General features: G+C 40.1%; 2 protein-coding genes across 3 annotated transcripts in view; both read left to right on the top strand.

Annotated features, from left to right (window-relative positions):
- LOC146466343 (uncharacterized) overlaps window positions 1-14,823 on the top strand; it is a 165,959-nt gene that overhangs the window by 44,978 nt on the left and 106,158 nt on the right. The window lies entirely within an intron of this gene.
- On the top strand, window positions 2,400-14,555 carry LOC146466349 (cytochrome P450 10-like). Of its 2 annotated transcripts, none has more exons than XM_085127440.1 (9): window positions 2,400-2,904; window positions 4,433-4,632; window positions 5,191-5,481; window positions 6,961-7,058; window positions 9,173-9,339; window positions 9,665-9,743; window positions 10,032-10,209; window positions 12,472-12,515; window positions 13,035-14,555. In XM_085127440.1, exons 1-9 carry the CDS (start codon window positions 2,459-2,461, stop codon window positions 13,143-13,145), a joined length of 1,614 nt encoding a protein of 537 aa, XP_084983566.1. In that variant the 5' UTR covers window positions 2,400-2,458; the 3' UTR covers window positions 13,146-14,555. The 2 variants fall into 2 exon arrangements, with proteins under 2 accessions (XP_084983566.1, XP_084983567.1); XM_085127441.1 differs by lacking the exon at window positions 2,400-2,904 and adding an exon at window positions 3,461-3,910.

The raw sequence follows: 14,823 nt of genomic DNA, 5'->3' as shown, positions 1-14,823 counted from the left end.
GTTTTGTTGGATTTGCCTCACTTCTCCTGTGTTAGTAAATGTGTTTGTTGTTCTTCCATTATCGATATATGGGCAAGTCAAACAGCTATGCTTGGACCGGAGTTGCAGCTATATGTGCCAGGGGTTGTGATTCATGTCGTGTTAAGGACGGTGCCTACTAATATCGAAGTATTTTTGTGCGGTTTATGACCATGCGGGAAAAGCAGATCTTAGGAAGGCCTATTGGAATCCAAAACGAAAATTGGGGGTAGCCACGTATTTTTCAGAGATAATTAAGCAATAACATCTCCAAAAAGCGCCAAAAATGAAACAATGTATGGGATTTTTTTCCTAAATTGAAGCTTTATAATCTCTGAAAAATGCATGGCTACCCCCCATTTTCTTTCGAGATACCAAAAGCGTTTGCTAAGTTCTACCTTCTCCGCATAGTTTTGAACCGCGCAAAAATATTCCTGTATTAGCAGGCACCACCCATAGGAAACCCGAGTATCTCGAGATGCGCAGAACGTATGCGCAGTAACAACAGTAGGCACCGTCCTTAAGATTTTTCAGTTTTGCACGAACCAGGAGGTCACGAAGGTTAGATGAGCAGCGGTAAGCGACGACTCAGTAAAATAACCTATTCCGGATTTGGGTCTCGCTTACGGTCTTCCAGGCTAAAAAGCCAGTATTTTTGCTCGAGAAGATCTCGTTTAGGATAAATTGCCTGCTCGCGATCAAATGTAAAATATATTTTTTAAAAGATTTCAAAACTCAAGCCACTCACTGCTGGTTTAGGCGTTTCATTCAAAATTTCCAACAAGCTTTCCCGCGGTAAAGTAATGGCGAAGATTTCCTTGCGCTCAAAACGCATTCCCTCCCCCCTCCCTTCCATCCTGTAAAGAGCCCTAAAAACGTTTCCCCATTTAATCACCGTCACTATTACATTTCAAAGACCATTCCAAACTATTATAAATTAAAGCCACCTTTGAGTTAAACCCATGGCATTAACGGCCACTTCCATAACCATATCCACAAGTTAACGATATTGTCACTTTGATTGGTATCCCGGATTCCGGATTCCGGCTTTTAGGTCGGTCCACCACCGTTCGACTTTGCTTGGCGGAGACTGAAACAATTACGAGATAAAATTGATGTTATGATCATCATTGCTTTGATACACCAATGCATTTGATCCCAAAGTCATGATTACCGTCATTACCAAAATTTGACAGCGTGGAAGTGTTTTAGCTGCACAATAGTGGAGACGACCAGAGACGACCGGGGGGGGGGGGGGGGATTACTCCCCTTTATGAGCTATACGAGGACGTGGCGCTGGATAGGGTATGGGTTTTGGCCACTCTGCCCTGAACAGGCGAGTCTGTTCTGGATCCGTGCTAGACAGGGTATGGTTGTAAGACTGTATTTATTTTAGTGAACAATGCTTCACGTCAATAGGCCTTATCACGGTTTTCGACGCCATTTTGACGAGTAGGCAAACACGCTTGAAATAACAGTGTTTGTATGGAAATCCGATGTCAAATAATTTTAGTAAAACATCGCTTCTGAAAAATTCTTGAATTGGAAACTTTTGGCACTTAGGAAAAGGATTTTAAGAAAAAGAATTAGAGGGATGTAGCTGTGCCAGAAAGCGTCCAGTCGTGTTTTGAACTTTCCATACATTTGTCTGTAAGCGAACCAGCCGTGAACTGCTACTAAAAATAGTTCGCGGGAAAAAAATACAGACAAATGTATGGAAAGTTCAAAACACGACTGGACGCTTTCTGGCACAGCTACATCCCTCCAATTTTTTTTTCTTAAAATCCCTTTCCTAGTGCCAAAAGTTTCCAATTCAAGAATTTTTCAGAGGCGATGTTTTATGAAAAATATTTGACATCGGATTTCCATACACACCATGATACAAACACTGTTATTTCAATCGTGTTTGCCTGCTCGTCAAAATGGCGTCGAAAACCGTGATAAGGCCTATTGAGTTTCCACTTAAGGTTCACCGCTGGGAATGCGAAATTTTGGGATTTTTCGCCATAACTTAGACTAGGAAGTGTATTATTTTATCTGTTACGATTGGTTTTTGCGTTTCAATGCGTGGAACATCACGTCCGGTAAGTGACAGTGGGCCTTTAAATGTTATTACTATTGCCAATAAACACTTGTGAAACACAAGAGATAGATGTTATCCTTTGTCCTAAATAGGGTCTTAAAATAGAGGGCGTTGTCCTACACAGGGTAGGTATTTGGTTATTTTCGTCCTAAGCAGGGTCAGGGTTTCAAACCCCCAGCGGCACCCCTATACCCAAACATGGGTCAAGTGCCCCCTACCCCCCCCCCCCCCCCGCCCGGGAGACGACTATCAGAAGTGCGTGACTTTCAGCCCATCCGTGATTCATTTTATTGCATAACGGAGGAATGCAAAGCAACGAAGGCTCTTCTTCTTTCAAGGCTATCTGGTAAATCAAAAATGTATTCCTCGAGCATCGCTCTTCGTAGGAATCTTCTGCACAGAAAACAAAATCTCAAACCTTTGGTAGTTGTCTGGAGATCGCAGAAAACACAAGCAATCACTCCGGAAAGCAGCGAGGATTTGGCGGACTCGGCAAAAGTTCATGACGTGCGACCCTTCGAAGACATCCCCGGACCCAAGCTTGGCTTGAAGGTTATGGTGGATTTTTATGGCAGAACCGAAGGCTTCACGAAAGTATACAAGTTAAACGACATCCTGTTTGGAGAGTATGGCCCCATTTACCAACAGAACATGATTTTTGGTATGCCAGCGGTGCATGTTATTGACCCTGAGGATTTTAAGAAAGTGTTTCGGGCAGAGGGAAAATATCCTCGGAGACCACCGGTAGATGTTTGGAATGAGTATCGTAAACGGAGGAACCTGACTACTGGTGTATTTTTGTCGTAAGTAATCAAACATTTTATTGAATCCGCATTTCTTATTTCTTCAAACTGACGAGCAGTTGACTATTCTGTCTTTCATTTTTTCGTAGTCTTTTAGAAGTTGCGTTATAGTTGCTGCTAATACTCCTAGCTCAGTTTTTTTTATGTATATATAATTTATACTTGGATTATTAAAAATGACTTCCCTTCAGACAAAATCTATTTTATATTGTAGTGTTAACTCAACCTAACCCGGAGGCCCAATTGTAAAATCTACCTTAATTGATATAACGAATTACAATGTCTGGAACACTTTTAAATCGCTACTCTGTAAGTGTCGTTTTTTTGTAAACAAAAGAAAATTACATTGAATTGCGTGACAGAAGTCACCTGTGTTACAAATCAATCATTAACTAGTCAATATAACGAACATTTTGGTCGTTTCCCCTCAAGTTCGTTATTTCGAGGGGACGTATACAAAACATGGACCCGGGTCGATGGACCACCCATGTAAACCCGGTCCATGGACCACCTCGTGGACCCGGTCCATGGACCACCCCACCTTGTGGACCCGGTCCATGGATCACCACTAATAAATTTTCAAAGGCATATTTTATCTGTCAATATAATAAAGGATGGACTGCGGACTGAGTATAAAATACAGATTTTATATGGTGTTCAATATGTAATTCACCTTCTACTTTCTATGTAATTGAGATTTTATGCTTTTACCACCATTGAGTTTTATATGTAATCCATATTTAGGTTTCTTTGCAATCGTAGAGTCTGATTTCTGGTGAGTACTTACGAGGCGGATTTCGTTCTTCATCACACTTTTTTAAACAAATCGTCCGGACGCAAGCAGAACGACAAAGACCGGGCCAAGTCCCAAGTATTTTTATTACGGGATGGAGAATTCAGAAGAGCCATTACTATTCTTTTGGAGTCATACGTTGTCAAAACTAAACTAAACTTTACATGTGCAGTCAAGAAATACTATATGGATAAAACGAAACCACCACATGAAGTAGGAACAAGATAAAAGGTTGGTTTCGTTTATGATCTGTTGTAAAAGGTGCTCGCGAAGAGCAGTGTTTACATTTCGAGATACAGGGGCTGGATCCATGGACCCAGTCTTGAGGGGTGGTCCATGGACCGGGTCCACATGGGTGGTCCATGGACTCAGGTCCATGTTTTGTATACGTCCATGCATGTTGAGGTTTTCGAGATAACTAACCCTTGATTTGACGAACAAATTTGGCCAGTCCCCAGGGACTTCGTTAAATCGAGGTTTCACTGTATTAATATTAAGATTAATTCCGTCAGGTCATCACACAGTAAAAGAATAACTGAGGCTGCGTGCAGCACTCGACAGCAAGTGTCCAATGCACTATGGCCTACTAAACAGAGTTTCTCACTCCCTTGGTAATGGTCGACATTTATATCATACAACAATCAATTAACGCCAACCCCTATCCCTGACCAATACCCACAAACAACAGTTCCAGTATTATTGTCACATTTTTTACTTTTTTAACATTTTATATAGAAATGGAGAAGAGTGGAAGAGAGTTCGACAAAGTATCGCTCCCAAAATCATGCGTCCAAAAATAGTGGAAGAAAACATTGACAACTTCAATGCTGTTGCTGAGGATGCTGTTGCGAGGTTTGCTAAACTGAAGGAGGCCTGTGGACCAGATGATCATATTCCAGATTTGGAAGGCGAAATGAGTAGATTTTCCACAGAAAGTAAGTTTCAATTAGTCAAAATTGCATGTTCTTGAGTAAAGGATCCTGTGAGGTATTAACTTTATTGGAAAATGGGGATGCACAATCTGCAAACCAGCGAGGCATGTGAGGCAGACATGCAAGGCACTCAGGTTAGCCTAAAGAACACTTTGGTTAGCCTAAAAAGCACTCCGGTTAGCCTGAAAAGCACTCAGGTTAGCTTAAATAGCTCCCCGGTTAGCTTAACGGTTAGCATTTATGTTGGGGGTTGTTCATGCCTTGCATACCTCCAGATGCCTTGCTGGCTCACATATTGTTTACACTCTTGGAAAATCAGTTTCAGCTGTGTGCTGTAAAAAAATGTATGTAGTAGCTAGATTGGACTGTAAGTGTTCCCTTGTTAAAGGTTGTCGTTTGTCCCTGTCCCATTTCACTTATTACGTCTTTTTTCGTTTTATGCCCATGTTGCTTGTCAGAGGTTACCCTGGTAACTGCTGCTGCTTAGATTATGGTCCATGCTTGTTTTTCAAATGTCTTTCTTTCTCAGTTTTTTTTTTGTTTTTAAATCCTGCCCTGCAGGTATTGGGACTGTCGCATTTGATGCTCGTCTGGGTTTGTATGAAGAACCCACACCTGAGGAAGCATTGACATTCATCAAGGAAGTTCAAAACTTTTTCTTACTTTCCCACAAGCTTCTTTTCAGTGCAGTAAGCAGATTTGCGCGACAGTACATTGATACGCCAACATTGAAGAAATTCTTCAAGTGTAGTGATACCCTCATGGAAATCGGTCGGGGCTTTATAGAAAAGAAAATGAGACAAATAGAAGAAATGGCTGAAAAGGAAACTGATCAAGCAGCTAACAATCAAAGTATGTTTCTGAGAATCTTTGTAAATTCCAGTGGAATTTAATAATAATTGATTAAGATTATAATATCTCTCAGTAAGTATGTGTGGTGTGATTGGTCAATTTTGCTGGCTGTAATAATTGTAATAATTGGCCTACTAAAGTTCAACTACTGCAGCGGAACCGGGTTAATATGGACACCAAGAGGGCTAAGGCCTGCTAAATTGCCCATATTATCCTGATGTTCATATTAAGCTAGCTCTTTCTTTCTTCCAAATTCTTTCACAGAAAAGTGTTTGTTGTTCCGGCGTATTGTGTTGTTCCAGTAAAAATCCATACCCACCCCATGGAAGGTTATTGGGAGTGGGGTCTTAAAAGTCAAAATTTTAGAAGCAAAGTATGTCGAAGCTAAGCTGGAATTTCCTAGTGGGATGGGGGGTGCAAAACAAAAAACCCTCCATGGGGGGAGTATGGATATTTTCTGGAACTGCACAATTTAACTGATGCCTGCATTAAGCGGGTTTATAATGTTAGAGAAAATAAAGGAGCTTTTCTTTGGGGGAAACAAAACTGTCCATAACATTAAGCAGATGTCCATAGAGCGGCGTTCTACTGTAGTTCCTTTCCCAGTGTATCGGGGATACATGTATAACAAATATCTTACTAACCTCGTTTTCTCAAGTTACCGTCCTTGTTTTTTCCTGTTGATTTCCCGCCGCTTCGCACACGGGCCATAAATCAAAGGGCGAAAAACTCAGCCTGTAACTTACTGTACAAATTAACTTGGTTAATAAGAGGTATTTAATGATAATATTATTAATTAATTAATTAATGTTATTAATACTATATAATCTATTCTTGTTCATGTGTGACCAGTGGAAACTATAGCTGAGGAGACTGACTGTTTAGAGGAGAAGTTTTAAACATCTGAAGAAAAGAGCTCAAGATGCCAGGGAATAAGGGGGGGGGGGGGGGGGAGGGAGGGGGCTACTCATGGAATTTTTGGTGGGTTTTCCAAGCCTTGACCCTATTTCAGACCAAAATATGTAATTTTTCATTACCCTTTGGGTGCCCCTGGGAATGCATTCCCAGGGGTATAGGATGGCAAAGCCGAGACTTTGCAACACTGTGAGACCCTTGTGTTTAATTCAAGACCAATACTTCATTGTTTCCATAATTTTCAAGCCCAGCAGTAAACTTAAACTAAAAAAACCCCTGAGACCTTCTGAATGCTTGGCAATTTTCAAGTTGATAGTTCCAATTAAATTATTCATGTATGTATTCATTTTTTATTACTTGTAACAGAGGTAGACAATAACCTTTGTTTTCTTATTTTATCTTTGTGTAAGACTCTTCAAGACTCAAATATTCAAAATTTGAGACTTTGAGATGGTCCATATTCTAGTGAGCTCAAGATCTTGATGCACAAAAACAGGTCAACAAGGCGGATTAATGTACTTTAAAAGTTCAATTAATATTTTGCCTGTCATTGTAATTTTTTAGTTGTTCCAGTGTTGACATATCTACTCACAAAGGAGGACCTTACTCCTGAAGAAGTGAACATTCATGCAATTGATATAGTTGCTGCTGGAGTTGATACGGTAAGAAAATAGAGTTATTATAGACAACAGAGAAAAAAATGCACTTCTGAGATGAGTTATGGTTCTGAAAATTGAGAAATGTGCGTTTTCAATCAGCTTACAGTCAAGAGCTTTCATTCAAATGGCCTTGTTAACACACTTAGAACCGCTAAAATTACATAACACGATTTCCGCTCCATTGCTTATTGTCCTTATTTTAGGACTTGTTTATTGAATACCCAGAAACTAGATCTCTTAAAACTAGATGGTCTTAAAAATTCACAAAAAGGCCCATCTATTTCAACTGCTCATGTGAGACGTACGAATTATTAAAAAATTGGCTAAGTAAAATGAATAATTTATAGCACAGAAAAAATTCAAATACAGTGATGTTAATAAAAGATTTTCGATTGTCAAGATTTCTGTGCTAAAGCAGCAATGCCTTTCTTGGGGGAAAGTAGGGCTTAGTCAAGTTTTTTTTGGGGGGAGGGGATGTTGCGGTCTCGCTCGACTTGGACTTTTTTGGGAAGGTGAGAAAATTTTCCAGATATTCATAGCTTGTTCTTACCACGGTTTGACGGCATCTGTGGCCCATCAGAATAGAATATTTGTAGAATGTTTTATTAAAAACTGTATAATTGTCTAATGTAATTCTAGGGATTTGATTGGCTTAGCGGCCATGGAATATGAGACAATATACCATACCCTAATAATAAGAAATAGTGACCATTAAATTGTCTTCTGGTCGTTCTTGCAAAACGGAAATCAACTAGACCTAGTAATATTTCTTGATTGTTTTCGATGAAACAATTATTCTACTCACTCTTGTTTGATATATAGAGGATATTACATGGCCGCGCGGAGATACGAAATTTCTCTTCGAGTGTTGAAAAATATTTCACGAGTGAGCGCAGCGAACGAGTGAAATATTTTTCAACACGAGAAGAGAAATTTCGCATCTCCAAGCGACCATGTAATTTTCTTTTTATTATATAAAATCTTCACAATACAACAAAATATGCTTTGTTCTTTATTTCAAAAACTAAGGTTTGAAATTGAGTACAAAAGCTTACAGTCAGTTGTTTATTTGTATCAATCGTAAACCAGGCCGATTTATGTCAATACAAAGTAAGACTTAAGCGAAAAGGCCACAAAGAAAATAAATAAAAAATAGAAAACTTATAAACAGGTAGGACCCTGGTATAAACTAATGGCATATTAAATATGGTTAGAAATTTGTCTTACAGTAACAAGTAAATCTGAACATACTGACTTTTATTGGTCTTTCATCGCTGCTTTCAACTACCCTCACACAACGCGACGTCGTACGCAGTTTTCCTCTTTGTATTCGGATTTTCTTGTTCTTCTACGAATTCGATCAGTTTCTTATCTGTCATCTCAACAAATCTGCTTGTGCTTGTCTCCATTAGGGAATAAACTTAACTTCGACTCGCGATAAAACCAACTCAAAACTCCCAAAAGACCAAACGACAGCGAAACGGCGGGAAACCCTTCGGAAAACCCCAAGTGCTTGACAGCGCGCGAAAATACTGCGAGCTGATTGGTCAAAAATGATATCACACATGTGTGGATAAAAGTGATATCGCCACTGGCGGGATAGCGCTTTTATCGATTTGCTATCACTCGGTATACCACTAAATTTTATATAATAAAACATGATAATAGGCGACTCGGCACTGCGCGCCTCATTGGCTATCTATCATCTCATATCCAACACGCACTCGTGGAATAATTGTTATTTATACATTGCTTTGATATGGGTTATTCTACTCAGCATTAGAATTGTTTTCAAAAAATCGTCATAGTGATGATTTTGGCGGGGATTGCGAGAGCAAATTGATTTTTATTACGTTATTTGTGATCGGTTGCAATTATTAGAGCACGCCTATTCGCCAATGCCAAGAGATCTTTCTGCAGTTTGTGACGTTCTCTGTGCGTCTGTACTTTAATAAATCATAAACTCCTTTAAACCAATCAAATTGCGAGTTTAAGACTCCATTCTATAAAATGTGAAAACGGTGCTGAAAATACGTGTTGTCGATCTTTTTTAACTTTTCTCCCAGTCCAATTTAATTTAATTTATTGCTTTGTTTCTTTGCTAATGTTAAATGCAGACAGCCAGTACTCTTCTTTGGTTTCTATACAATCTGGCAAGATTTTCTGATGTCCAAGAAAAACTCTTCCAGGAGATAGACGGTGTTGTGGGAAAAAATAGTCCTGTGACAACTCAGAATATTTCCAAACTTTCCTATCTTAAGGCTTGTCTTAAGGAATCTATGAGGTAAGACGCTTTGTCTCGCGGTTTCTCATTCCCCGTTTCTTTTATAATGCGTATTTTATACTGAGTATTCAACAATCCCGTTCATCTTTTTTTTCCACACAGTTTTACTTCCTCTTCAGACAAAAAACAACTGAGGAATAGAGAAATCATTAAAAATCTTCAACACTCCCTTCGAAAACAAAAAGGCGGACTGTTTCTTACGTTACAGAAACATTTTAGATGAGAAAACACCAATGTAAATGTTAGGTCGGTTTTCACCATGCTTTCCTTCAATGCCTGTATTATACGGTAGGTAAATACTTAAATTAAGTTTTCCTTATTGTAGGCTCACCCCTGTTGTCGCAAATGTGTCACGGGCTTTGGATCAAGATACCGTGTTATCCGGATACAATGTTCCAGCAGATGTGAGTTCTATAGACTGCAAGCAGTCCCTTTCTGGATAGTCGAGAGGTCGCGCGAAAAAGCTGAGTGCGAAAAAAAACTAGAGCGAACGAGCGGAAGGGGGCTTGGGGAGAGGCGGAAAAAAGTCTCTTCTCGTTTATTTCTCCTCGCTCCAGTCTCGCTGCCCTATGAGCACACCATCTCGACTAACCAGAAAGGGAATGCTTGCACTCTATGAGTCCTGTTTTGTCTTTGTTTTACTTGACTTCTGCGTCTTTGCGTCATGTAAGCTTTCCATTAATTGTTTGCAGACTTACGTATTTATGGAAATGTTCAGCACGTCACGCTCCGAAAAATACTTTAAGGATCCTATGGAGATGAAACCCGAACGATGGCTGAGAGGAAACAAAGACGAGAATGAGGGGAACAAAGACGAGAACCTCGCATTTTCTAATCTGCAGTTTGGATTCGGAACCCGCATGTGTTTAGGTGAGAAGGATCAACTTGTGAAGCTAGTGTGAAGAGTGTTTCCTTGCAGGGGGCTATTGGGCCAATAGTTGACCCGTGAAAATCTGATATGCTTCGCTTTGATAGCTTAAGCCGGCGACACACTTTCCGATCGCCGCGAACGGCGAAAATCACCAGGTGTGCCCGGTGCAGCGATTGCGATTTTTGCCGATCGCCGCGATCTGCGTATAAAATCGCCGATGTCTGGCATGTCAAGTATCGGCGATTAAATTCGCCGGCATTCGCCAAGGGTGCCCGTTCCCGCGATTTTCTACGGTCATTGCTGCGAATCGCCAGGAAAGCTAACCCATCATGTTGGGCGATTTCATCACATGACTTTTCAAAACTTCCACATCGCCGCGATCGGCCAAAAAAAATAAAGCGCCAGGTGTGTCCGAGCGGCGTATAAAATCGCCAGGTGCGTCGCTGGCTTAAGTGTGTCTGCATCAATCGGTGGCGAAAATCGCTTGCGATTTTCGCACGCGAACAAATTCGCCGCGATCGGCATATAAAACCGACAGGTGTGTCACCGGCTTGCTAGTTTTGAGAACATCCTGAAATTTCAGACCAATAGTTCCCAAGAAAGAAAGATACTATTGTTTTTATTATTCATGTTCATCTGCACAGTCACTGAGAGTAGCATTCCGAATTTACAGTTTAACAAATTGACCCCAGCTAAGGAGAAAGGAAATGAAGAAGGCGAATAAACAACGTACATGATAAAAGGAACCTTTAGCAACGACGACAGCGACGGCAGCGAAAAAAATGAACGTCACTATTAAAATGAGTTCGTGCTTTTTCTAACGTCGTCGCGATTATCCCAACTCGCTCTAAATGTCAAATGTAGATGAAATTTTCTGCAGTTGGATTTTTTGGAGACCGCACCCAAGTTTAGAAAAAGGAAGAAAAATTCGTCATCGTATGTTTACATCTTCCATAAAACGTGCCATCAGGAAATTTCACGTCCTAGTCGTGCAGTGACGGCAAAGAAATGTACCAAAAAGTTTAATGCACGTGCAGAGTTGTTGTTTTGGTTATTAAGCCTATTGCGTTTTTAACGTTCTCATTGTCGTCGCCGTCGTCGTTGCTAAAGCCCCCAAACACAAACAAAAAAGGCGCTTGATAAAATAACTTTATTTCGTTTGTGCTGCTTCGCGATTATTTCGACTCGTTCAACTTGTTCAAAAACGGCGAACTATACCCACAAACCAAATTGGTAGAAGTGGCGTTCAAGTTAAGAAAGAGAAAAGCAAAACGTTGAATTTGGTTCCCGGGCTCCATCGAGAGGCATTTTGAAAAGTCATGTGATAAAATCGCCGAACCTGATTGGTTCAGCAATGAACGTAGAAAATCACGTGAACGGGCACACTTGGCGAATGCCGGCGCATTTAGGGCCTCTTCGTATGAGACAGGTAGGCGGAAGGAATTTGTCTTCTGTTCATATGGGAAATTTAATCCCGGTAACCGAGATGAAAAATGTCCAAAAGGCCCCCAAAATACTCGTGGAACCGCGTTCCGACTTGTTAGCGACATTACAAGCCATGCGCAGTTGGAAATGTTTCGCCCGGACAGTCCCGGTATCCGGCTGGAGTGTTCATATGGGAAAAATTTCCCGCTCGGTTCGGTCGCAAGATCTCGGTAACCGGACCAGTCCGCCTTCTCATACGAACACATGCCAGATATCGGCGATTTTATGCGCCGACCGCGGTGATCGACGAAAATTCCATCGCCGTATCGAGCACACCTGACGATTTTCGCCGATCTTGGCGATTGGCGTATAAAAGCGCCAGGTGTGTCGCCGGCTTTACTCAACCAAACAACAACTTGAGCTTAAAGCTATGGTGAACTATAAGCTATGCTAGTTCTTCAACTTGAACATAAAGATCCTGTTACATTAATCTACTTTTAGTGCATTTGACTGCTTATTACTGCTCACCGTGTTTTTTTTTCTACTCTGTAAAAACTTAATTTATTATCAAAGCACGGCAATGATTCATGGGAGACTGCGCTCACACTTTACTAATAAGGCTGAACTTTGACATCGTTCTTATGTTTTCTTTTGTCGTCACTTGCTATCATTGTAATTTCGTTTTGCTTTTGCCGTCCAAATTATTTATCATGAAGCGAAAACAAACTGCGCCCGATGGCAGTCTGCCCTCTCGAAAGCTTTAACACCTGATTGTTTTAGTCGGCGTTTTTTTGTGTGTTGTGTTATTATAAATCGTCGCCGTTCGTATTTTTCAGGTCGTCGTATAGCCGAGCTGGAGATGTACGTTTTTGTTTGCAAGGTGAGTATTTCATCTTTGGCTTTGCAAACTCATGCTGTGTGAATCAAGTTGCTTTGGGACAAGTGGTTTCGGTTGTCCGGCTTTGCAAAAACAAATTTGTCAGTTTGGTTTTTCCTATTTTGGACTCAAAATTTGTGATTTTTTTTGTGCTTTGGCTTTTCCCTTTTTGAAAATTTGGTTATCGGTTTTTAGCTTAAAGAGCGGTCGCTTTCTGGATTTAAAGCTTTCTTTGACAATCCTTCTGCGTGTTCTTTCGTGGTTTATCAATTAACAAATTCGTGAAACAATTTTATTTTTATTGTTTGATGATTCCTTATTGTGGACGAATTGTGTTTGAAGAACCCAGATTGTATGTAACAAGTGACAATGGATTCGGCTCAGATGCTTCAATAAAATGATTGCATGCTTTCGCTTCTTGTTCATAAAGTGTTCCTTTTTCAAAGCTTTTGCTAAGCACTTCCATGATATATTCGCCGAATTTGCGTTATAATGTACTAACAATATTTTAATCCTTTTTAGTTACTTCAGCGGTTCCGCTTAGAGTACCATCACGAGCCATTGGAGATGTACCAAAAGCTGCTTACTATTCCAGACAAACCGGTTAAGATCAAGTTTGTGGACCGCCTTTGAATCACACCCCCAGATTTACATTTTGGTCGACTATCTCTGACGTCTTCGTTTTCATTTCACACGCAACAAACACACAAAAGCAGCCTTGTTACATGATGGTAACAAATTCTCCTCTCTGGATAAATTCAATTTAAAACCTTGTTTTACTAACTTACTTGGTATTAGCAAACAATTCAGAATAACGGCTGTGTGGTCCAGCCAATCAGTTGCAGCAGTGTAGAACACTCGCTTTGCTTAGCAGAGAGGCATCAGGAATCTTTGTAGCTCTTCTTTATTCTTTAACGAGCTGGTTCTTTCTTCACTACATCAACTCTACAACAATTCTACTCTATTCTACATCTTTTCTAGTTCGTGTATCACTCAAATCACGAATTGGTTTTGCCAAAATACACTAACAGGAAAGAACAACACAACTGTTCTAAGAAAATAGATAGAAAGGGAAATCATATCAGGCTGATAAAATCCTTAAGTGTTTTACCTTGATTTCAACCTTTGAGGAGGCCTAAGCCAAGGTTAAATGAAGTAGGCAAACCTGTCCACAGCACAACTATTAAATCTAATCTTTGAACAACAGGAAAATGTCAAATAATCTGGAAGATATCTATCAAAACTACCGAAATCAAATAACTGAAATTAAAGTCAAAAATGCACCCTTTCATTAGCTTCACAACAGCAGCAAGGTGTACAGTCAAACACAGAAACGGTAGGGAGAGGAAACAAATCTCGGTTATTTCCTCGTTCACTGCGTAAAATCATCCTAGACAACGAATTTTTACCCCCAACAGCTCAGAGCCAGATCGGGATGACTGAGAATGACTTAATAGAATTTACAAATTTAGTTTTAGTACAACGTAGAGGTTAATAACCTCGTCGTGTTTCAATTCAAGGCAATCCAGAAATGGGATCTGTACCAAAATCACGCGTAAGAACCGCGGCTAAAACTGAACGTCGCGATGTGTTAAAGGATCACTTCATAAAAGAAAACCTTATGAACATACGGTATATAAGTATCGACTTAGTGGTAACCAAGTACTGTAATTTTCTCTTTACAAATAAGGGACTCTGTGAACAACTTGGTTGTTCTTTTGCCACGAACAAGTTACTTAAAAATAGCTTTAGGTATAGCAGTGCAACTCTCTGGAACAGCCTACCCTGTAATCAAAGGCAGGCTGAATCACTTATTTATTAATCAATTTAAGCAATTACTTAATCTTCATTTTAGGTCAATTGAGACACGATATTCAGGGAAGACAGGTCAAGTTTTTCTTTAGGTTTTAGTATTATCGTTTAGGTTTAGGATTTTTATATATTTATGCATTTTGGTATTGTTAGTTTATCTTGTAATTTTATGTCGTATCGACCTGATGAAAATTTTAACCGTGTGTAAATAAAGATTGAATGTTTAGAAAATTTGACTAAATGTGAATGAACCAGTTTCAAAATAACATATACCAAAACTTGGAGCATTTGGATTCGGAGATGGGCTTTTGATCGTGAAGTTCGGCGCAAGGGTAGCGCATTTTGAACGGTTTTTTCGGTTCTGCGAGGCGGAAATGCTCCGGGGTTGCCTGGGAGGGGGATGTTGAAATTTCGAATTGATCGGTGCATAAATCTCTGGGCATGCGCAAACACGTTCATGATCAGTTTAGATGTGTCACGCGCGCTACACGGATAAATA

This window comes from Pavona decussata, unplaced genomic scaffold (assembly GCF_977016875.1).
Source record: "Pavona decussata unplaced genomic scaffold, jaPavDecu1.1 SCAFFOLD_145, whole genome shotgun sequence".
Classification (NCBI taxonomy): domain Eukaryota; kingdom Metazoa; phylum Cnidaria; class Anthozoa; order Scleractinia; family Agariciidae; genus Pavona; species Pavona decussata.
This window is presented reverse-complemented; position numbering and strand designations above follow the sequence as displayed.

Bases quoted from the DNA above. Each gene is read 5' to 3' on its own strand.
- LOC146466349 (XM_085127440.1), top strand. From the start codon at position 2,459: ATGTATTCCTCGAGCATCGCTCTTCGTAGGAATCTTCTGCACAGAAAA. The intron at 7,059-9,172 runs GTAAGAAAATAG...TGTTAAATGCAG, and splicing joins TTGCTGCTGGAGTTGATACG to ACAGCCAGTACTCTTCTTTG. The intron at 9,340-9,664 runs GTAAGACGCTTT...TCCTTATTGTAG, and splicing joins TGTCTTAAGGAATCTATGAG to GCTCACCCCTGTTGTCGCAA.